Source organism: Cherax quadricarinatus, chromosome 69 (assembly GCF_038502225.1).
Source record: "Cherax quadricarinatus isolate ZL_2023a chromosome 69, ASM3850222v1, whole genome shotgun sequence".
NCBI classification, from domain to species: domain Eukaryota; kingdom Metazoa; phylum Arthropoda; class Malacostraca; order Decapoda; family Parastacidae; genus Cherax; species Cherax quadricarinatus.
In genome coordinates this window covers 22,853,721-22,877,802 of record NC_091360.1, presented here as the reverse complement: position 1 = coordinate 22,877,802, position 24,082 = coordinate 22,853,721, and the positions used below count along the sequence as shown (strand labels likewise).

Genomic DNA, 24,082 nt, shown 5'->3' with positions numbered 1-24,082 from the left:
GCTTGTCTGAGTGACCTGAGCTCATAAAAGTAAAACTACGTGCATTTACTCAAAGTGAATATACTCAAGCACAAAACTAACATCTACATTTAATTATCTGATACTTTCTCCACACTTGTAAGTCATTGTAAGAACTCAGAGTTGACTTATGACAATAAGATGAGTAGCTACACTGACTACTCAAGGAATTAACACACACACTAATATTACTTTTTATTTAGTCATTTTCAACGAGATTAGATCCCAGCCTTCTCCTCCACTTTTAAAATTCAAGTTCAGTCTTACAAGAGACAAGAGAGGAGCAACTTACCTGTCAGCTATTTCCTTCAGTGCCCAAGTTGCTAGCTGTTGAGTCTCCTTCTTCTTCTGAGCACTGCACTTTGTTGATGATGATACTTGTGTACAACTCTGTGTGTAGGTAAACATAACAGTGAATATTGTCCCAATGTAACTACCATGCTATCTTGTGGTACCTTTAGTAACATAACTACCACACTACCTTGTGGTACCTCTAGTAACATAACTACCACACTACCTTGTGGTACCTCTAGTAGCAAAACTACCACACTATATTGTAGTACCTCTACTAACATAACTACCACACTAACTTGTAGAACCTCCAGTAACATTACCACACTACCTTGTAGTACCTCTAGTAACATAACTACCACACCACCTTGTAGTACCTCTTGTAACATAACTACCACACTACCTTGTGGTACCTCTAGTAACATAACTACCACACTACCTTGTAGTACCTCTTGTAACATAACTACCACACTACCTTGTAGTACCTCTTGTAACATAACTACCACACTACCTTGTGGTACCTCTAGTAACATAACTACCACACTAACTTGTAGTACCTCTTGTAACATAACTACCACACTACCTTGTGGTACCTCTAGTAACATAACTACCACACTACCTTGTGGTACCTCTAGTAACATAACTACCACACTACCTTGTAGTACCTATAGTAACATAACTACCACACTACCTTGTAGTACCTCTTGTAACATAACCACACTACCTTGTGGTACCTCTAGTAACATAACTACCACACTACCCTGTGGTACCTCTAGTAACATAACTACCACACTACCTTGTGGTACCTCTAGTAACATAACTACCACACTACCTTGTGATACCTCTAGTAACATAACTACCACACTACCTTGTGGTACCTCTAGTAACATAACTACCTCACTAACTTGTGGTACCTCTAGAAACATAACTACCACACTAACTTGTGGTACCTCTAGTAGCATAACTACCACACTACCTTGTAGTACCTCTAGTAACTGTGGAGAAATTTTCTCAAGGAGGGGGGTATCAGCCCCCTTCAGCCCCTTTCAGCCCTGAGGGGCCCAGACCTCTCAGAAGGGGCAAGCATCTTGTTTACTGCTACAGTGAGTAATTGATCACAGATGCCGTACGAATATGCGACGTGGTCAAGTGACCTCTGCTCCTTGCAGTCCAGTGTTGCAAAGTGTAGTTTAATAAGAGACAGTACATCTCTTACTTTAGCAGGACAATTAAGGAAAATCCTGCTCCCTCTTTATTACCATAGTAAAGATAGTGGACATTGTTGTCTATGCTTAAGACAGCAAGAATCAAACCTTATGCTTTGCTTCATCGAGGAAGTGGCAAGGAAGCAAAAAGTACTATGTCAGCCTTTTTTTTGTGCTAGGGGAGTGACGGCATGGGGCGCTGTGGCGTCGTCGGATTACTTTTGACTCTACTGAGAGTGACACTGATGCCAGGATAACCAGCAAAGAACACTGATCTGTGCGTTAGTGTGAACAAAGTGTCTCATAAAACACAATAAACACTTAAGAGAAGTGTGATCAGCTTCTCTTGTGATAAGATTGTGAACAATAAAGACAAATCCTGTGGAACATAGTGTACCAGTGTGCGTTTTCCTAGACTATGGAAGACGTGGACATCCAAGGACACTTCAGCTTCTATCAAGTCACCGATACCTGTCGAAGGTGTGAAGAACACCATAGCTCACGCTACAAGAGCAAGGTATGTTACGAATTTCTTGTAGAACGGGGGACTGCGCAGTTCTTGAGTCGCAAGGAGTTTGTAATCAACCTATAGTCGGCAGTAAGGTGTGGACTTTTGAGTCCAAACAAGTATGTATTTTGTCAGCCATCAGTGAATGAAATATGCTGACATAACACCCCCTAGGGGTAATTTATAATCTTACAAATTATATTTCTTGACAGCCCGTTGTGAGATGGTTTCGACAGCTTCTAGACCTCGTCTGCAGGGGCGGCTGTGCAGGCGATGAGTTGTCTTTAAGTTAAGTTTTCACTGTTTAAACTTAGCTGGTAAAGCCATTTCTCAACATATTGGTCCTTCGAACCGGATAAAGGCCACACTGTGGTCCAAATATGTTGTACTGCAGTGTACAAATAACCTATGAGCCAAGGTCCTTCGAAAAAAGCTGTAAAACTAGTGTTTTACAATGTAAACCAGTATAAATGAGTCCCTCCAGACTCAATCACAGAGAATGGGCAGCCAAAAGAAAACGGGCGCTCACCCAGCGTTCACCCAAAGAAAACTGGAGCTGGGTGACTCACCCAACAAGAAAACGAGGGATGGTACCCGGCACCCACTGCTCCAATCTCCAAAATTTCTGACCAAGACAACAACAACCCAAGTGATGTTCAGTTTGTCTGAGTATATATACACATAGTGTTTATAATGTTTATAGACAGAAATTAAGAGACAACATTGTGTTAAAGTTTGTTTCTTATAGATCTACCTGTTATATTAAAGGAACTTATATATAAAGTGTAAGCTTTCAAATATATATTAACAGTGACATTATATATGTGTAAGTAATTTCACGTGTGATTTACAGTTATACAGTGACATTTATAGTATATAGTGAATGAAGTGTATAACATCGTTATTTACGATTAATCATCGTGGTCAGGCTGACACAGCAAACTCAAGCCATAAACACCAGCCACATGTACTGTGTACCCTTCATGGTCATTGACCCTGAGGTTAAGCTTAGTGGGTCAGTATTGTCTGACTCGATTATTGCTGACTTAAGCACAACAAAAACTCAGCTGTTTATAGCAGTACAGTGTTTTTTAAACACTCTAAGTGTGGTGCTAGAATTTTCAGTATACCATTAAAATGGCTTGTTTGAAAACTCAGTTTCAGTCTTTACAGACTAAGATTACACAATTAGAAAATCTAATTTCAGTCTGTATAGGATTAACTCAAGATACAAACATAGATTTTGATGATCTTGAGGTCAAATTCGAATTATTTACACAACGTCTGGAAATAATTAATTCAGACTATACACATTATGAAAAGAATTTTCTTGAATCAGATCCATCTGAGGATGAAATTAAAAATGTTTTGGATACATTTAGTAATCAACAATTAAGGTGGACAGGAGTACAGGCTATCTGCCGCAAAACTCTGTCACAGAGACCTACTGTAACTAGTGGTCAAACACCTGTTACACCTGTAACACCTGTAACAACAACAAGTGTCCCATTACCAAGCTTACCTACATTGTCATTACCTATTTTCCAAGGTCATAATTATGAAGAATTCATTAGTGGGTTTCAATCCATAGTAAATTCACGAACTGACATAGATGAGATTGCTAAGTTCAATTATCTTAAATGTCTTGTGAAGGGAGAACCCTATGAACTGATTAAGTCATTTCCGGTGGTTAAAGTTAATTATCAAATAGCCTTACGTGTCTTAGCAGACAATTACTTCGATGCTGACAAGGCCAGAGTTAGACATGCAGTCTTAATATCAAGCTTGAAGCCACCCAAACATTGTTTTTCAGACTTACAGGCATTTAGAATTACATTAGACAATAGTCTCAGATCTCTAGATGCTAAATATGACCTAAGGCAATGTGATTGGTTTATCAGTGGTATTGTACAAGATAAGTTGTCACCACAAACTATTGAACGATTAAATATTATGTTCAATAAACGCTATTTCACTTGTGAGGAAATTAGCAATGGTTTACAAACAATAGTTTCATGCATGCAAGCAACGAGACAAGATGAAAAATCCACAAATCCCGTGGATAACAAACCTTCTACTCAGTATAAAAAGAGTATACCTACTCCCACTAAAACACATAATGGGAAATCCCATATAGGCATTTATCAAGCTGTGAATACAACAGACAGTAAACAAACTGTCGCACATAAACGTACTCCAAAATGTGTACTTTGTGATGGAACACATTGGGCACAGTATTGTAGTCAATACACATCAATGGAGGCATGTAAACAACGTGTTCATCAGCTGGAAAGGTGCATCAAGTGTTTAGGTGAACACAAGGGAGGTAAATGCTCACTGAAGAAGTGTTTTAAATGCAAGGGTATGCATCATACAGCATTATGCCCAAATACTTTTGCTGAACAGCAGAAGACTTCCACAGAATCAGGAAGTCAACAAGCAACAGCATTAAATGTGAGAGAGAAGTTTAAAGCAACTGCTCTCCTGATAGCTCGAATTGAGTTATCTAATAAATTACACAAAACCAATGTGCTAACATTATTTGATCAAGGCTCACAAAGGTCCTTCATAAGAAGAACGGTGTTGCAGAAACTGAATAAACAACCCTATGCCAAAATACAGTTAGATATAGCTGGTTTTTTCCACAATTCTGGTAAACAGACATATGACCTAGCCAGAATCACTGTTGGTCTAGGAAACAGGAAAAAGACAGTAGAAACTGTGGTAGTAGATGATTTGCCTAAGTCTGTGCAGATCCAGGTATTAAAAGAAACAGTTGCAGCACTGAAAGCAGCTAAAGTCAAGTTAGCCTGTCCTGACATACAGACGGACACAATTAGTCCAATTGATTTAATCATTGGAAGTTATTATTATCACTGTTTTGTGCAAAATATAGTAAGTAAACATGATGTTCACTTGCTGAAAACAGCAGGAGGCCACATGATATGTGGTCCCATTCCCTCTCAAAGTGGGAAAGAAGCTGATATTGATTCAGTGGAAAATGTACTAGTTACAAGAATAACCACTGATCATGTACCATAGCAAAAATTATTATTACTGGAAGAAATGAATGAACCAGCTGATAAGTTGTGGGATTTAGATGCGATAGGTATTGCTGTAAATAAACCAAGCCCACAAGAGTCTCAGACTTATAACCAATATTTGGACACTGTCAAATATAAAGATGGACAGTATTGGGTTAGGTTACCATGGAAATTAAATCCACCACATCTACCTAGCAATTATCGCATGGCTTTCAGACAGATGAAAGCACAAATACATGAGCTCAGGAAGAATCCAGAGCTACTGACTGTTTATGATAATATCATACAAGAACAGTTGGACAATAAATTCATTGAGGAAATAGTCGAAGATAAGTTGAAGACAGAAGCTCATTATCTCCCGCACCATGGAGTCAGAAAAGATTCTGAAACCACTCCACTACGTGTTGTATATAATTGCAGCGCACGTGCAAAGAAAGATGTAGCAAGTCTTAATGACTGTCTGATGACCGGACCCTCACTAACTGAGAAGCTTGGAGACGTGCTTATGAAATTTCGCACAAACACATATGCCTACACGGCTGATATTTCCAAAGCTTTCTTAAGAGTAGGACTACAAGAAATAGATAGAGATTATACTCGATTCTTGTGGCCTGAAAATCCACATGATCCTCAAAGTCCTGTGAAAACTTATCGTTTCAAATCAGTATTATTTGGTGCAACATCCTCTCCATTCTTACTAGAAGCTACTCTAAATACTCATTTGAAGAAATCTGAAAGTCCCTTCAAAGAAATCTTAAAGAAAAGTTTCTATGTGGACAATCTTCAAGGTACTGTGAATAAAGAGGAGGATTTGAAATCCTTATACAGAGAAGCTAACAAGGAGTTGAAAGAAGCAAATATGCCTCTAAGGATGTGGAATACAAATTCAAAGCAATTAAGGGAACTTATCAAAGAAGATTTCCCTGAAACTGAAATTCCTGATTGCAACAATATGCTGGGACTTAATTGGAGCACACAGGAAGATACTTTGAGTTTCAAAAGGATAAACAATAAATCATGCAGTACACTCACTAAACGTAATTTACTGTCAGAGGTATCACAATATTTTGATCCTCTAGGACTCGTCTCACCAATTACCATAAAGGGTAAAATGCTTACGCAAGATGCATCGAAGCTCAAAATTGGATGGGATGAGAACTTGCCTCTAGAAATGAGTCAAGCATGGGATGAAATATCCAAGGAGTTTAAACAACTTCATCAAATTAAACTTCCCAGACAAATAGGTCAAGAGGGAAACAAGTACACATTACATGTGTTCTGTGATGCGTCAACCAGAGGTTATGGCGCTGTAGCTTACATGAGTAATACTGAAGGAAGTACACTAATAACTTCAAAGGCCAGGGTAGCACCCTTGAAGGTCAGAACAGTACCACAACTGGAACTGACAGCACTCTATGTAGGTACAAAATTAGCTGTCTATCTCAACAAAGTACTTGATCATCTCACTATTGAAAAAACCGTGATCTGGAGTGATAATGAAGCAGTTCTCCAGTGGTTAAGAAATAATAAGAGTAAGCTGGTCTATGTACAGAACAGAGTAGCAGAAATAAAAGAGATGCAGAGAGATTATCTCTTTCTCCACGTCTCTACCCAAGAGAATCCAGCTGACATGTTGTCACGTGGTGTCCCACTCAAGAAATTTGTGGATAAATTATGGCTCCACGGACCGAACTGGCTCTCTAATGAAAATAACTGGCCTCAGCAAAAAGCTCACATTATGCCAGAAGAAACAGTCTGCTTGAACACAGCAGAAATAAGTTGTGTAAATACTGCAGACACAACAGAAATAGTCATTGATGGATCTAAATACTCATCTTTGGGTAAACTCTTAAGAGTTACAGCTCTTGTCTTTAAATTCATTAAAGGAATAAAACCTGATTATGAATGTCTTGAACCCATTAAATACTGGGTGAAACTAATACAGAAAGATGTTTTCTCTACAGAATATAAATTTCTAGAAACACAAGATAAATCCTCAAAGAAACCTGTCATGATTAATTCTTCAGGACTTTATCTCGACTCAGAAATGATTATAAGATGTCGAGGAAGAATTCATAATTCTTCACTACCTAAAGAAGCCATACATCCAATATTGATCCCCAAGAATCATTGGCTAACAAAACTGATTGTGCAAAACGCCCACAGTAACGTGTTACATGGTGGGATAGCTGACACACTTTGTCATATACGACAATCCTACTGGATACCTCAAGGTCGACAAAGTGTGAAAAAACAAATAAGGGACTGTATTACTTGTCGTCACTACGATATGCGAGTATGTCAGTATCCAGGTCCACCTCCATATCCCTCTGAAAGAGTTTGTCATATCACTCCATTTGAGGTGACAGGTGTAGATTACACTGGACCAATAATTTTAACCAAAACAGTTGACAAAGTTCCCATCAAGGTGTACATCTGTTTGTTCACTTGTGCTACGACTAGAGCAGTACATCTAGAAGTAGCCACTGACATGTCTGCTGAAACCTTTATCAAATTATTCAGAAGGTTTGCAGCCAGAAGGGCATGTCCCAGACTGATGATTTCAGATAATGCAACGAACTTTGTTGCTGGTGCTGCTTATATAAGCAAGATCTTTGATCAACCAGAAGTACAACAGATGCTGAATCAACGCAGATGTCGTTGGAGATACATTCCTCCTAAATCTCCATGGCCCGGCGGATTTTATGAAAGAATGATCGGCATTGTAAAACGTTGTTTAAGGAAGACTCTTCATCGTCAAAGAATCGACTTAGAAGAATTCCGTACAGTTGTGACTGAAATAGAAAATAGAGTCAGCAACAGACCTCTGACTTATGTTACCGATGATCTGGACAATTTAGAAGTGTTAAGTCCATCTCATTTACTCCATGGCAGAAGGCTCGAACCTGTTCCTCCCATGAATGATAAAGAAATCATAGAGGATCCTACTTATTTCGAACCTGAGCAACTCAGACGTAAATTCAAACACCTTAATAAAGTGATTGAATGTTGGGAGAAAATTTGGCGAGAAGACTATCTCACCTCATTGAGAGAACACTTCTATGGAGCTGGTGTTCCTGAAAATCATAAGTCCTTAAGACCTGGTGACATAGTGATTATTGACAATGATTGTCCGAGGTCCCAATGGCCACTTGGAAAAATTGTGACCATATATCCTGATGCAAATGGAATCATCAGGACAGTTGATGTTTTGAGCAAAGGTGTAGTGAATAAGCGGACAATAAATAAACTAGTGCCGTTAGAATTACACAGTGTTGAAAACAAAATTAGTGATTCTCCAGAAACCACATAGACTAAAGCTGTTCAGAAAAGACAAGCAGCAGTGGTGGCGAGTGAGAAAATTAAATTAATGTTAAGTGATGAATAGTTCACCTGCAGCGAACCTCTGCCGCCCCCCAGTGTGGAGAAATTTTCTCCAGGAGGGGGGTATCAGCCCCCTTCAGCCCCTTTCAGCCCTGAGGGGCCCAGACCTCTCAGAAGGGGCAAGCGTCTTGTTTACTGCTACAGTGAGTAATTGATCACAGATGCCGTACGAATATGCGACGTGGTCAAGTGACCTCTGCTCCTTGCAGTCCAGTGTTGCAAAGTGTAGTTTAATAAGAGACAGTACATCTCTTACTTTAGCAGGACAATTAAGGAAAATCCTGCTCCCTCTTTATTACCATAGTAAAGATAGTGGACATTGTTGTCTATGCTTAAGACAGCAAGAATCAAACCTTATGCTTTGCTTCATCGAGGAAGTGGCAAGGAAGCAAAAAGTACTATGTCAGCCTTTTTTTTGTGCTAGGGGAGTGACGGCATGGGGCGCTGTGGCGTCGTCGGATTACTTTTGACTCTACTGAGAGTGACACTGACGCCAGGATAACCAGCAAAGAACACTGATCTGTGCGTTAGTGTGAACAAAGTGTCTCATAAAACACAATAAACACTTAAGAGAAGTGTGATCAGCTTCTCTTGTGATAAGATTCTGAACAATAAAGACAGATCTTGTGGAACATAGTGTACCAGTGTGCGTTTTCCTAGACTATGGAAGACGTGGACGTCCAAGGACACTTCAGCTTCTATCAAGTCACCGATACCTGTCGAAGGTGTGAAGAACACCATAGCTCACGCTACAAGAGCAAGGTATGTTACGAATTTCTTGTAGAACGGGGGACTGCGCAGTTCTTGAGTCGCAAGGAGTTTGTAATCAACCTATAGTCGGCAGTAAGGTGTGGACTTTTGAGTCCAAACAAGTATGTATTTTGTCAGCCATCAGTGAATGAAATATGCTGACATAACACCCCCTAGGGGTAATTTATAATCTTACAAATTATATTTCTTGACAGCCCGTTGTGAGATGGTTTCGACAGCTTCTAGACCTCGTCTGCAGGGGCGGCTGTGCAGGCGATGAGTTGTCTTTAAGTTAAGTTTTCACTGTTTAAACTTAGCTGGTAAAGCCATTTCTCAACAGTAACAAAACTACCACACTACCTTGTGAGACCCCTAGTACCATAACTACCACTCAGTCCTACACTGGCTGGATTTTTTTCTCTTTTATCTATGTTAATTTTGTTACAGGTTTGATATGTCAATGTCTGAACATTTCCTGTAACTCTACAAACACTATTGTCTGTATTTGTTGATAAGTTACAATAGGAACTGACAAATTGCATACATCTAAGAAAATGTAATTTCCATACATTCCATCAAATGAGGTATTTTTAAAATTAATATGCCCAAGGTAATACCATCTTCCTGTCTTAGCAGGACAGGTCACAAAAAATATGATCAAAATAATGACAAAATATTGAAGGAAGGATTAGTGCCAGTTGGGTTAAAGTGTTGCAGCATCTCTGAGATGTTCCACAACCAACTCATCACTTACCTACCAACTTGCTTCACTAAAATACACCAAAACCTATCAATTACAGATTTCAGTAATTATGGACAAAAAGACTGGCTGGACAAACGTTGGAAGTATCAGACAAAATGGAATAGTCAGAAATTTGAGATTCTGTCCATTACTATGTTTACATTAATAATGACTTGTAAATATTTTCTATCTTGGTTATTTATTTTTAAAAAGTATACATATTCTGTACGTAACTTGTGTGTGTGTGTGTGTGTGTGTGTGTGTGTGTGTGTGTGTGTGTGTGTGTGTGTGTGTGTGTGTATAAATAACTTATAATATTGTGTTAGCTATGAGTGGTTGATGGTGGGGGTAGGGAGGGATAGAGGACAGGGGGAGGGAGAGGTATGGGGCAGGGAGGGACAGAGTAGTGTGCAGGGTGGATAGGGGGTAGGGAGGGCTAGAGGATACTGAGAGGGAGGGATAGAGGATAAGGGGAGGGAGGGATAGTGGAATGGAGGCGGGTGGGACTGGGGGTAGAGAGGGACAGAGGATTGGGCTGGGGAGGGAGGGATAGACAGCAGTCAATGATGGACTCAGTCCTCATAGAGGGAAGGGGAAAGAGAGAAGAGAGGGAGGAGAAAGGGGAGGGGAGAAAGGGGAGGGAAGAGAGGGGAGGGGAGAGAGGGGAGGAAAGAAAGGGGAGGGGAAAGAGAGAGGGGAGAAAGGGGAGGGAAGAGAGGGGAGGGGAGAGAGGGGAGGAAAGAGAGAGGGGAGGAAAGAGAGAGGGGAGGAAAGAGAGAGGGGATGAAAGAGAGAGGGGATGAAAGAGAGAGGGGAGGAGAGAGGGGAGGAAAGAGAGAGGGGAGGAAAGAGAGAGAGGAGGAGAGAGAGAGGGGAGGAAAGAAAGGGGAGGGGAAAGAAAGGGGAGGGGAAAGAGGGGAGAGGGGAAAGAGGGGAGAGGGGAAAGAGGGGAGAGGGGAAAGAGGGGAGAGGGGAAAGGAGATAGAGGGAAGGGAAGAGGAGAAAGGGAAAGGGAGAGGAGAAAGGGAAGGGGAGAGGGAGAGGAGGGAGAGAAAGGGAGAGGGTAGAGGAGAGAGGGTAGAGGAGAGAGAGAAGAGGAGAGAGGGAAGAGGAGAGAGGGGAGAGGAGAGAGGGGAGAGGAGGGAGAGGGGAGAGGATAGAGGGAAGGGAAGTATTGGTTTAGCAGACAACATTCACAATGTATAAACAACTCATTCGATTTTTGGCAGAGATTATGTGGATGAAATATTTATATTGTCTTAGTAGTTGAGTGGAAGTTTGGTGAGGCATTGCGTGCGTGCGTGCGTGTGTGCGTGTGTGCGTGTGTGCGTGCGTGTGTGTGGGGGGGAGAGGCTGTTGTTAGTGAGGCAGAATGAGTGTGTGTGTGGGGGGGGGGAGGGGGAGAGGCTGGGTGTTGCTGGTAAGGATGTGAGTGAGGGAGAGTGGATGAGGGTGAGGGAGAGTGGATGAGGGTGAGGGAGAGTGGGTGTTGGAGAGTGGACATGAGAGAGTGGGTGTGGGAAAGTGGTTGGGTGTGGGAGAGTGGGTGAGGGTAGGTACTCACCTAGCTGTGGTTGTGGGGGTCTAGTCACAGATCCTGGCCCCGCTTCCTCACTGGCCACTGCATGGTCACTCTTTCCACTCCATGAGCTTTATCATACCTCTTCTTAAAGCTATGTATGGATCCTGCCTCCACTATATCACTTCCCAGACTATTCCACTTCCTGACAACTCTGTGGCTGAAGAAACACTTCCTAATATCCCTGTGATTCATCTGAGTTTTCAACTTCCAACTGTGACCCCTTGTTGCTGTGTCCCATCTCTGAAACATCCTGTCTCTGTCCACCTTGTCGAGTCCTCTCAGTACTTTATACGTCGTTATCATATCCCTCCTATCTCTTCTGTCTTCCAGTGTCATCAGGTCAATTTTCCTTAACCTCTCCTTGTAGGATATACCCCTTAGCTCCGGGACTAGTCTTGTTGCAAACCTTTGCACTTTCTCTAGTTTCCTTACATGCTTGGCTAGGTGTGGGTTCCAAACTGGCACTGCATACCCCAATATGGGCCTAACATACACAGTGTAAAGCGTCTGAATGATTCCTTACTAAGATGTCGGAATGCTGTTTTTAGGTTTTCCAGGTGCCTGTATGCTGCAGAAGTTATTTGTGTGTGCCTCAGGAGATGTACCCGGTGTTATACTCACCCCAAAATCCTTTTCCTTGAGTTAGGTTTGTAGTCTCTGGCCCCCTAGAGTATACTCTGTCTGTGGTCTTTTTTGCCCTTCCCCAATCTTCATGACTTTGCACTTGGTGGGGTTGAACTCCAGGAGCCAGTTGCTGGACCAGGCCTGCAGCCTGTCCAGATACCTTTGTAAAGCGTTTTGCTTTACGGCGTTCTGCTAATACGGTCATTTCAAATTATGACAAAAACTCTCTATACAGCTTCCCCCACCTGACTTTCTAATATGGTCACCGCACCCCACCCAGTTTGTTTACATTCTATGTGAGATTCGTAAGCACTACGTCTCTCCATTATTTCTGGAAACTCTAAAATTTCACGCATGTCCTCTGGAAGTCCAAGCCCCTCGCACACAAAACCTCCTTTACCCCCTCCCTCCAACCTTTCCTAGGCCGACCCCTACCCCGCCTTCCTTCCGCTACAGACTGATACAATCTTGAAGTCATTCAATTTTGCTCCATTCTCTCTACATGTCCGAACCTCCTCAACAACCCTTCCTCAGCCCTCTGGACAACAGTTTTGGCAATCCCGCACCTCCTCCTAACTTCCAAACTACGAATTCTCTGCATTATATTCACACCACACATTGCCCTCAGACATGACATCTCCACTGCCTCCAGCCTTCTCCTTGCTGCAACATTCATCACCCATGCTTCACACCCATATAAGAGCGTTGGTAAAACTATACTCTCATACATTCCCCTCTTTGCCTCCAAGGACAAAGTTCTTTGTCTCCACAGACTCCTAAGTGCACCGATCACCCTTTTCCCCTCATCAATTCTATGATTCACCTTATCTTCCATATACCCATCTGCCGACACGTCCACTCCCAAATATCTGAATACATTCACCTCCTCCATACTCTCTCCCTCCAATCTTATATCCAATCTTTCATCACCTAATCTTTTTGTTATCCTCATAAGTGGAAAAAAAGGGTGTTCCACTTTACGGCGATTTCCGCTTTACAGCGGTAGCCTGGAACCTAACCTGCCATAGAAGTGGGGCCCTACTGTACCAGAAACAGCACTGGTCCTAGGACTGATCCCTGTGGCACCCTGCTCATTACAGGCACCCACTCTGACACCTCGCCACAAACCATGACTCGCTGTTGTCTTCCTGACAGGTATTCCCTGATCCACTGAAATGCCTTCTTTGTTATCCCTGCCTGGTCCTCCAGCTTTTGCACTAATCTCTTGTGTGGAACTGTGTCAAACACCTTCTTACAGTCCACCCCTCTCTCTCTCGTCTTACTGCCGTCACCCTGTCATAGAACTCCAGTAGGTTTGTGATGCAGGATTTCCTGTTCTTGAAACTGTGCTAGCTGTTGTTAATAAGCTCATTCCTTGCTAGGTGTTCCACCACTCTCCTCCTGATAATCTTCTCCATGACTTCTGCATACTATATATGTCAGTGACACTGGTCTGTAGTTTAATGCTTTGTGTCTAACTCCTTTTTTAAAAACTGGGACTACATTTGCTGTCTGGAGGTGTGGGAGAGTAGGTGAAGGTGTGGGAGAGTGGGTGGGTGAGTGGGCAGGTGTGGGAGAGTGGGTAAGGTTGTGGGAGAGTGGGTGAGAGTGAGAGAGTGGGAGAGTCAATGAGGGTGTGGGAGAGTGAGTGAGGGTTGGAGATTGGGTGAGGGTGTGGGAGAGTGGGTGAGGGGGGAGAGTGGGTGAAGGTGTGGGAGAGTGGGTGAGGGTGTGGAAGAGTGGGAGAGGGTGTGGGAGAGTGGTTGAGGGTGTGGGAGAGTGGGTGATGGTGTGGGAGAGAAGTGGGTGTGGTAAATTGTTCAGTACACATGAACAACTTACAGCCACCATCCTACAACAGTACACTTACACAACGTACAGCCACCATCCTACAATAGTATATTTGAACAACTTACAGCCACCATCCTACAACAGTACACATGAACAACTTACAGCCACCATCCTACAACAGTACACTTGAACCACTTACAGCCACCATCCTACAACAGTACACATGAACAACTTTCAACCACCATCCTACAACAGTACACATGAACAACTTACAGCCACCATCCTACAACAGTACACTTGAACAACTTACAGCCACCATCCTACAACAGTACACATGAACAACTTTCAACCACCATCCTACAACAGTACACTTGAACAACTTTCAACCACCATCCTACAACAGTACACATGAACAACTTACAGCCACCATCCTACAACAGTACACTTGAACTTACAGCCACCATCCTACAACAGTACACTTGAACAACGTACAGCCACTATCCTACAACAGTACACTTGAACAACTTACAGCCACCATCCTACAACAGTACACATGAACAACTTACAGCCACCATCCTACAACAGTACACTTGAACAACTTACAGCCACCATCCTACAACAGTACACATGAACAACTTACAGCCACCATCCTACAACAGTACACTTGAACAACTTACAGCCACCATCCTACAACAGTACACTTGAACAACTTACAGCCACCATCCTACAACAGTACACTTGAACAACTTACAGCCACCATCCTACAACAGTACACTTGAACAACTTACAGCCACCATCCTACAACAGTACACTTGAACAACTTACAGCCACCATCCTACAACAGTACACTTGAACAACTTACAGCCACCATCCTACAACAGTACACATGAACAACTTACAGCCACCATCCTACAACAGTACACTTGAACAACTTACAGCCACCATCCTACAACAGTACACTTGAACAACTTACAGCCACCATCCTACAACAGTACACTTGAACAACTTACAGCCACCATCCTACAACAGTACACATGAACAACTTACAGCCACCATCCTACAACAGTACACTTGAACAACTTACAGCCACCATCCTACAACAGTACACATGAACAACTTACAGCCACCATCCTACAACAGTACACTTGAACAACTTACAGCCACCATCCTACAACAGTACACTTGAACAACTTACAGCCACCATCCTACAACAGTACACATGAACAACTTACAGCCACCATCCTACAATAGTATATTTGAACTTACAACCAACATCCTACAACAGAACACTTACACAACGTACAGCCACAATCCTACAATAGTCTATTTGAACAACTTACCATCACTATCTTACAATAATAAACTTGAACAACTTACCATCACCATCCTACAATAATAAACTTGAACAACTTACCATCACCATCTTACAATAATAAACTTGAACAACTTACCATCACCATCTTACAATAATAAACTTGAACAACTTACCATCACCATCTTACAATAATAAACTTGAACTTACCAGAAAGAGACCATAGAGAGCACGAACATTGCCAGGATTCAACTTGGCTGCCTGACAGAAGTAACTTCGAGCAATTTCCATATTATCCAAGCCTCCCTGAAACAATACAATCATTACCAGTTGCTAGTAAAAATATATTGCAATTTTTACATGGAAATAACTTATTAATGCTTCATTTGAGTGTCATTTTACATATAAAAATGGAGATTATTTTGAATGCTTGATATAACAGAGATGAAAACTGACAACCCTAACCTAGAATAAAGAAAACAGAAAAAAAATTGAAGATATTTTCTGAATGTGTGTTAATAAAATTATTAATAATAATAATAGCGGTAATAATAATAATGTTTACTTCTACAAGTACCTGTACAGGTATAATTTTTTTTTTCAACAAGTTGGCTGTCTCCCACCAAGGCAGGGTGACCCAAAAAGAAAGAAAATCCCCAAAAAGAAAATACTTTCATCATCATTCAACACTTTCACCTCACTCACACATAATCACTGTTTTCGCAGAGGTGCTCAGAACACAACAGTTTAGAAGCATATATGTATAAAGATACACAACATATCCCTCCAAACTGCCAATATCCCGAACCCCTCCTTTAAAGTGCAGGCAACATCGTACTTCCCATTTCCAGGACTCAAGTCCGGCTATATAAAAAAAAACGGTTTCCCTGAATCCCTTCACTAAATATTACCCTGCTCACACCCCAACAGATCGTCAGGTCCCAAATACCATTCGTCTCCATTCACTCCTATCGAACACACTCATGCACGCTTGCTGGAAGTCCAAGTCCCTCACCCACAAAACCTCCCTTACCCCTTTCTTCCAACCTTTTCGAGGACGACCCCTACCCCGCCATCCTTCTACAGATTTAAATGCTCTCCATGTCATTCTACTTTGATCCATTCTCTAAATGACCAAACCACCTCAACAACCCCTCTTCAGCCCTCTGATTAATACTTTTATTAACCCCACACCTCCTAATTTCCACACTCCGAATTTTCTGCATAATATTTACACCACACATTGCCCTTAAACAGGACATCTCCACTGCCTCCAACCGCCTCCTCGCTGCTGCATTCACAACTCAATCTTCACACCCATATAAGAGTGTTGGTACTACTATACTTTCATACATTCCCTTCTTTGCCTCCATAGATAACGTTTTTTGACTCCACATATACCTCAACGCACCACTCACCTTTTTTCCCTCATCAATTCTATGATTAACCTCATTTTTCATAACTCCATCTGCCGACACGTCAACTCCCAAGTATCTGAAAACATTCACTTCTTTCATACTCCTCCTCCCCAATTTGATATCCAATTTTTCTTTATCTAAATCATTTGATACCCTCATCACCTTACTCTTTTCTATGTTCACTTTCAACTTTCTACCTTTACACACATTCCCAAACTCATCCACTAACCTTTGCAATTTTTCTTTAGAATCTCCCATAAGCACAGTATCATCAGCAAAAAGTAACTGTGTCAATTCCCATTTTGAATTTGATTCCCCAAAATTTAATCCCACCCCTCTCCCGAACACCCTAGCATTTACTTCCTTTACAACCCCATCTATAAATATATTAAACAACCATGGTGACATTACACATCCCTGTCTAAGACCTACTTTTACCGGGAAGTAGTCTCCCTCTCTTCTACACACCCTAACTTGAGCCTCACTATCCTCATAAAAATTCTTTAGAGCATTTAATAACTTACTACCTATTCCATATATGTACTTGCAACATCTGCCACATTGCTCCCCTATCCACTCTATCATATGCCTTTTCTAAATCCATAAATGCAATAAAAACTTCCCAACCTTTATCTAAATACTGTTCACATATATGCTTCAATGTAACACTTGATCTACACATCCCCTACCCACTCTGAAACCTCTTTGCTCATCCGCAATCCTACATTCTGTCTTACCTCTAATTCTTTCAATTATAACCCTACCGTACACTTTTCCTGGTATACTCAGTAAACTTATTCCCCTATAATTTTTACCATCTCTTTTGTCCCCTTTCTGTTTATATAAAGGGACTATACATGCTCTCCGCCAATCTCTAGGTACCTTCCCCTCTCTCATACATTTATTAAGCAAAACTACCAACCACTCCAACACTATATACCCCCGTGCTTTTAACATTTCTGTCATGATCCCATCAGTTCCAGCTGCTTTACCCCCCTTTATTCTACGTAATGCCTCACGTACCTCCCCCACACTTAAATTCTGCTCTTCTTCACTCCTAAAAGATGGTATACCACCCTGACCAGTGCATGAAATTACCACCTCCCTTTCTTCCTCAACATTTAAGTTCCTCAAAATATTCTTGCCATCTTCCTAATACCTCCATCTCCCCATCAACTAACTCCCCTTCTCTGTTTTTAACTGACAAATCCATACGTTCCCAAGCCTTTCTTAACTTGTTTAACTCATTCCAAATTTTTTTTCCATATTTTCATTAAAATAACGTTTTTCTTCTTCTCTTTTTTAGTAAATGTCTACAGGAGAAGGAGTTACTAGCCCATTGCTCCCGGCATTTTAGTCGCCTCATACGACACGCATGGCTTACGGAGGAAAGATTCTTTTCCACTTCCCCATGGACAATAGAAGAAATAAAAAAGAACAAGAGCTATTTAGAAAAAGAAGAAAAACCTAGATGTATGTACAGTGGACCCCCGCATACCGTCGCCATCACATAACGATTAATCCACATACCGCTTGCTTTAATCGCAAAAATTTTGCCTCGCATACCGCTTAAAAACCCGCTCACCTCTGTTCGTCCGAGACACGTCCAATGTGCGCCCTCAGCCAGCCTCACATGTGCCGCCCGTGCCATTGTTTACCAGCCAGCCTCTGCGGTAACATCCAAGCATACAATCGGAATATTTCGTATTATTACAGTGTTTTCGGTGCTTTATCTGGAAAATAAGTGACCATGGGCCCCAAGAAAGCTTCTAGTGCCAACCCTAGAGCAATAAGGGTGAGAATTCCAATAGAAATGAAGAAAGAGATCATTGATAAGTATGAAAGTGGAGTGCGTATCGCCGACCTGGCCAGGTTGTACAAGAAACCCCAATCAACCATCGCTACTATTGTGGGCACCAGAAAGGCAATCAAGGAAGCTGTTCTTGCCAAAGGTTTAACTGTGTTTTCGAAACAAAGATCGCAAGTGATGGAAGATGTTGAGAGACTCTTATTGGTGTGGATAAATGAAAAACAGCTAGCAGGAGATAGCGTCTCTCAAGCGATCATAAGTGAAAAGGCTAGGAAGTTGCATGAGGATTTAATTAAAAAAATGCCTGCAACTAGTGCTGATGTGAGTGAATTTAAGGCCAGCAAAGGTTGGTTTGAGAGATTTAAGAAGCGTAGTGGCATACATAGTGTGATAAGGCATGGTGAGGCTGCCAGTTCGGACCACAAAGCAGCTGAAAAATATGTGCAGGAATTCAAGGAGTACATAGAAACTGAAGGACTGAAACCTGAACAAGTGTTTAATTGTGATGAAACAGGCCTGTTTTGGAAGAAAATACCAAGCAGGACCTACATTACTCAGGAGGAAAAGGCACTCCCAGGACATAAGCCTATGAAAGACAGGCTTACTTTGTTGATGTGTTCCAATGCTACTGGTGATTGCAAAGTGAAGCCTTTATTAGTGTATCACTCTGAAACTCCCAGACCGTTCAGGCAAAAGAATGTCCTCAAGGAGAATTTGTGTGTGCTGTGGAGGGCAAACAGTAAGGTATGGGTCACTAGGGACTTTTTCTATGACTGGTTACACCATGCATTTGCCCCCAATGTGAAAGATTACCTAACTGAAAAGAAATTAGAACTTAAGTGCCTCCTGGTGTTAGACAATGCCCCTGGTCATCCTACAGACGTGGCAGAGCGACTTTATGGGGACATGAAATTCATTAAGGTGAAGTTTTTGCCTCCTAATACCACTCCTCTCCTGCAGCCCATGGACCAGCAGGTTATTGCAAACTTCAAAAAACTGTACACAAAAGCTCTGTTTGAAAGGTGCTTTGTAGTGACCTCAGAAACTCAACTGACTCTAAGAGACTTTTGGAGAGAGCACTTTAATATCCTCAATTGTGTAAACCTTATAGGTAAGGCTTGGGAGGGAGTGACTAAGAAGACCTTGAACTCTGCTTGGAAGAAACTGTGGCCAGAATGTGTAGACAAAAAAGATTTTGAAGGGTTTGAGGCTAACCCTGAGAGGATTATGCCAGTTGAGGAATCGATTGTGGCATTGGGAAAGTCCTTGGGGTTGGAGGTTAGTGGGGAGGATGTGGAAGAGTTGGTGGAGGAGGACAATGAAGAACTAAACACTGATGAGCTGATAGATCAAATTCAACAGCAAGAGGCCAGACCTGAGGAAACTGGTTCAGAGGAGGGGAGAGAGAAATTGAAGAAGTTGCCTACTACAAAGATTAAAGAAATTTGTGCAAAGTGGCTTGAAGTGCAAACCTTCATGGATGAAAATCACCCTCACACAGCTATTGCAAGCCGTGTTGGCAACCTGTACACTGACAATGTTGTGAAACACTTTAGGGAAGTCATAAAGGAACGAGAGGTACAGGCCACTATGGACAGATATGTTGTGCGAAAGAAGTCCAGTGACTCTGAAGCTGGTCCTAGTGGCATTAAAAGAAGAAGGGAAGTAACCCCAGAAAAGGACTCGACACCTCAAGTCTTAATGGAAGGGGATTCCCCTTCTAAACACTAACACTCTCTCTCCCCTCCTCCCATCCCATCAATCATCACCAGATCTTCAATAAAAGTAAGTGTCATGTAATTGTGCATGCCTTTTTCAGTTTGTGTGTATTAAAATTAACATTTCATGTGGTAAAATTTTTTTTTTTTCATACTTTTGGGTGTCTTGCACGGATTAATTTGATTTCCATTATTTCTTATGGGGAAAATTCATGCGCATACCGATTATTTCGCATACCAATGAGCCCTCTTGCACGGATTAAAATCGGTATGCGGGGGTCCACTGTATATATATATATGCATGTGCGTGTCTGTGAAGTGTGACCAAAGTGAAAGTAGGAGTAGCAAGATATCCCTGTTATCTAGCGTGTTTATGAGACAGAAAAAGAAACCAGCGTTAATGTTGCAGTTTAAAAACTGTAGTGTAAAGCACCCTTCTGGCAAGACAGTGATGGAGTGAATGATGGTGAAAGTTTTTCTTTTTCGGGCCACCCTGCCTTGGTGGGTATCGGCCAGTGTGATAATAAAAATAAAAAAATAATATTTTCATTAAAATTTCTTAACAGTGCCTCTCCCACTCTATCATCTGCTCTCCTTTTGCACTCTCTCACCACTCTCTTCACCTTTCTTTTACTCTCCATATACTCTGCTCTTCTTATAACACTTCTGCTTTGTAAAAACCTCTCATAAGCTAACTTTTTCTCTTTTATCACACCCTTTACTTCATCATTTCACCAATCACTCCTCTTTCCTCCTGCCCCTACCCTCCTATAACCACAAACTTCTGCCCCACATTCTAATACTGCATTTTTAAAACTATTCCAACCCTCTTCAACCCCCCCACTACTCATCTTTGCACTAGCCCACCTTTCTGCCAATAGTCTCTTATGTCTCACCCGAATTTCCTCCTCCCTTAGTTTATACACTTTCACCTCCCCCTTACTTGTTGTTGCCACCTTCCTCTTGTCCCATCTACCTCTTACTCTAACTGTAACTACAACTAAATAATGATCCGGTATATCAGTTGCCCCTCTATAAACATGTACATCCTGGAGCCTACCCATCAACCTTTTATCCACCAACACATAATCTAACAAACTACTTTCATTACATGCTACATCATACCCTGTATATTTATTTATCCTCTTTTTCATAAAATATGTATTACTTATTACCAAATCTCTTCCTACACATAGCTCAATTAAAGGCTCCCCATTTACATTTACCCCTGGCACCCCAAATTTACCTACTACTCCCTCCATAACATTTTTACCCAATTTAGCATTGAAATCCCCAACCACAAGTACTCTCACACTTGGTTCAAAACTCCCCCACGCATTCACTCAACATTTCCCAAAATCTCTCTCTCTCCTCTACACCTCCCTCTTCTCCAGGTGCATATATGCTTACTATAACCCACTTTTCACATCCAACCTTTATTTTACTCCACATAATCCTTGAATTCATACATTTATAGTCCCTCTTTTCCTGCCATAGCTTATCCTTCAACATTATTGCTACTCCTTCTTTAGCTCTAACTCTATTTGAAACCCCTGACCTAATCCCATTTATTCCTCTCCACTGAAACTCTCCCACCCCCTTCAGCTTTGTTTCACTTAAAGCCAGGACATCCAGCTTCTCATTCATAACATCCACAATCATCTCTTTCTTATCATTTGCACAACATCCACACACATTCAGACTTCCCACTTTGACGATTTTCTTCTTCTTATTCTTTTTAGTAATCTTTACAGGAAAAGGGGTTACTAGCCCATTGTTCCCGGTATTTTAGTTGACTTTTACAACACGCATGGCTTACGGAGGAAAGATTCTTATTCCACTTCCCCATGGATATAAAAGGAAAAGTAATAAGACCAAGAACTATTAAGATAAAATCAAAGAAAACTCAGATGAGAGTGTATAAATAAACGTGTACATGTATGTGTAGTTTGACCTAAGTGTAAGTAGAAGTAGCAAGACGTACCTGTAATCTTGCATATTTATGAGACAGACAAAAGACACCAGCAATCCTACCATCATGTAAAACAATTACAGGCTTTCGTTTTACACTCACTTGGCAGGATGGTAGTACCTCCCTGGGTGGTTGCTGTCTACCAACCTACTACATATACATATACATATACGACATATACAAGGAAATATACAAGTTTAAATTGCCACTTGCATTTACGTAACACTTCCTATACTGCTTATATATTCATGTGACAGTAAGCTCAATTAACACAGTAGTATATTAAAGTGGTACTGAACTCACTTAAGACAGTATATTAGTGGTAGAAAGCTCAACCAACATAGTACAGTAATCCCCCCAAATTCGCGGGGGTTTTCTATAATTAAAGAATTTTTTTTTTTTCAAAATATATGGAGTGCTAGCATTAAAAACATAGATCTACATTTGGACAGTTTAAGGTTTAAACTCTGTCCAGTGTACTAGTATATAAATGCTGTCTGTGTCCGATGTACTAGCATGCACGATTTTTCATACCCAGAAATCTGCCACCTGCCAATATTTTTGACCTCAGTACAAACAACTCTATGGGTCTTTTTCCATCTTTTCATACATTTGAAAAAAATCCAAAGGCAGGAATTCCACACAATGTATTGTGGTTAACTACTCAGGTGATGATATATTTGTCCATTAACTAGCAAAAGTAAACAAAGAACCAGGAGCTGTTGTTCCACCACCAGCTTCCTTACCAACAAGGTGTGCAAGTGGCACAACATTGACTTACTGATTCCAAATCTGTTACAATTTCATTATACTAACGGTGCAATTCAATCACAAAGCACACTAAGCATATTAACCCTTAAATTGTCCAAACGTAGATATAAGTTGACGTGTGGCAGGCTCCAAACGCAGATCTACGTTTTTTTTACATGCTTTCAAATGGGGAAAATCAAGGTCGGAGCGCTACGCACGTGAACGTAGATCTACGTTTGGACAGTTTAGGGGTTAAACCCAGGATAATAACCCAGTAAAGTCAAACACTGTGAATAATTTCCATCCTTTGAATAGTATTACACTCTGAAACAATTGTAATATTATAAGTACTCATTTTACATAGCCTTAACCCTTTAAGGGTCCGTGCCATAGTTCTACACCCCAAGCTCAGCTCACTCGTATAAGCTGTGAGCGGTAAATTTGGTCCCTGATATGAGAGAATTTATCTATGTGGTAAGTGTGCACCATATATAACAAATCCTGCAGCACGCAGTGCATAACAAGAAAAAACTGCGATTGTCTTTTTGGATTAAAACAGCGACTTTGTAGTGTATTTTCATGTTGTTTTCATGGTTGCATTAGCAGTTTTTTGTCTCATTTACTTGATAGCGTGGAAGATTATTACAGAAATAGAGATGATTTTGTTTTGTTTTAGTACTGAAAATAACTTGAAATTGAGCTCAAAGTAGCAGGAATGTTTGATTTTTGCCGATGTTCAAGTGAAAGTGACTTATTTCCAGTACCTGGCTTGCGCTTGCCATAGATTCACTCTCTTATTTACCCCTATCTCACCTATGGAATTTGTGCATGGGGCTCAACAACAATTAACCATCTCAGACCACTAATTACCCAACAAAAGGCTGCAGTTAGAATGATAACAAATTCTCACTACAGGCAACACACTCCACCAATATTCAAAACACTCAACCTACTCACCATACAAAACATCCATACTTATTATTGCACCTATTACATACACAGAACACTTAACTCTGATATTAACCCTCCCCTCAAACATCTCCTTGCCAACCTCAACAGAACACATGACCATAACACAAGGCACAGATCACTCTTGGATGTTCCTCGTGTCCATCTCACGCTATGCAAAAACTCAATGCACATAAAAAAGGCCCTAAAATCTG

The 24,082-nt window shown here is 41.2% G+C and overlaps 1 protein-coding gene across 2 annotated transcripts in view; it reads right to left on the bottom strand.

Moving 5' to 3' along the window:
• The window catches only part of LOC128701814 (ER membrane protein complex subunit 2), an 85,556-nt gene that overhangs the window by 5,335 nt on the left and 56,139 nt on the right, over positions 1 to 24,082 (bottom strand). For both annotated transcript variants that reach the window (XM_070099873.1, XM_053795722.1), the window contains 2 exons: positions 15,462 to 15,557; positions 311 to 408 (listed from right to left, as the gene is read on the bottom strand). In XM_070099873.1, the coding sequence (XP_069955974.1) occupies positions 311 to 408; positions 15,462 to 15,557 (194 nt within the window). The remainder of the gene's footprint in view (positions 1 to 310; positions 409 to 15,461; positions 15,558 to 24,082) is intronic.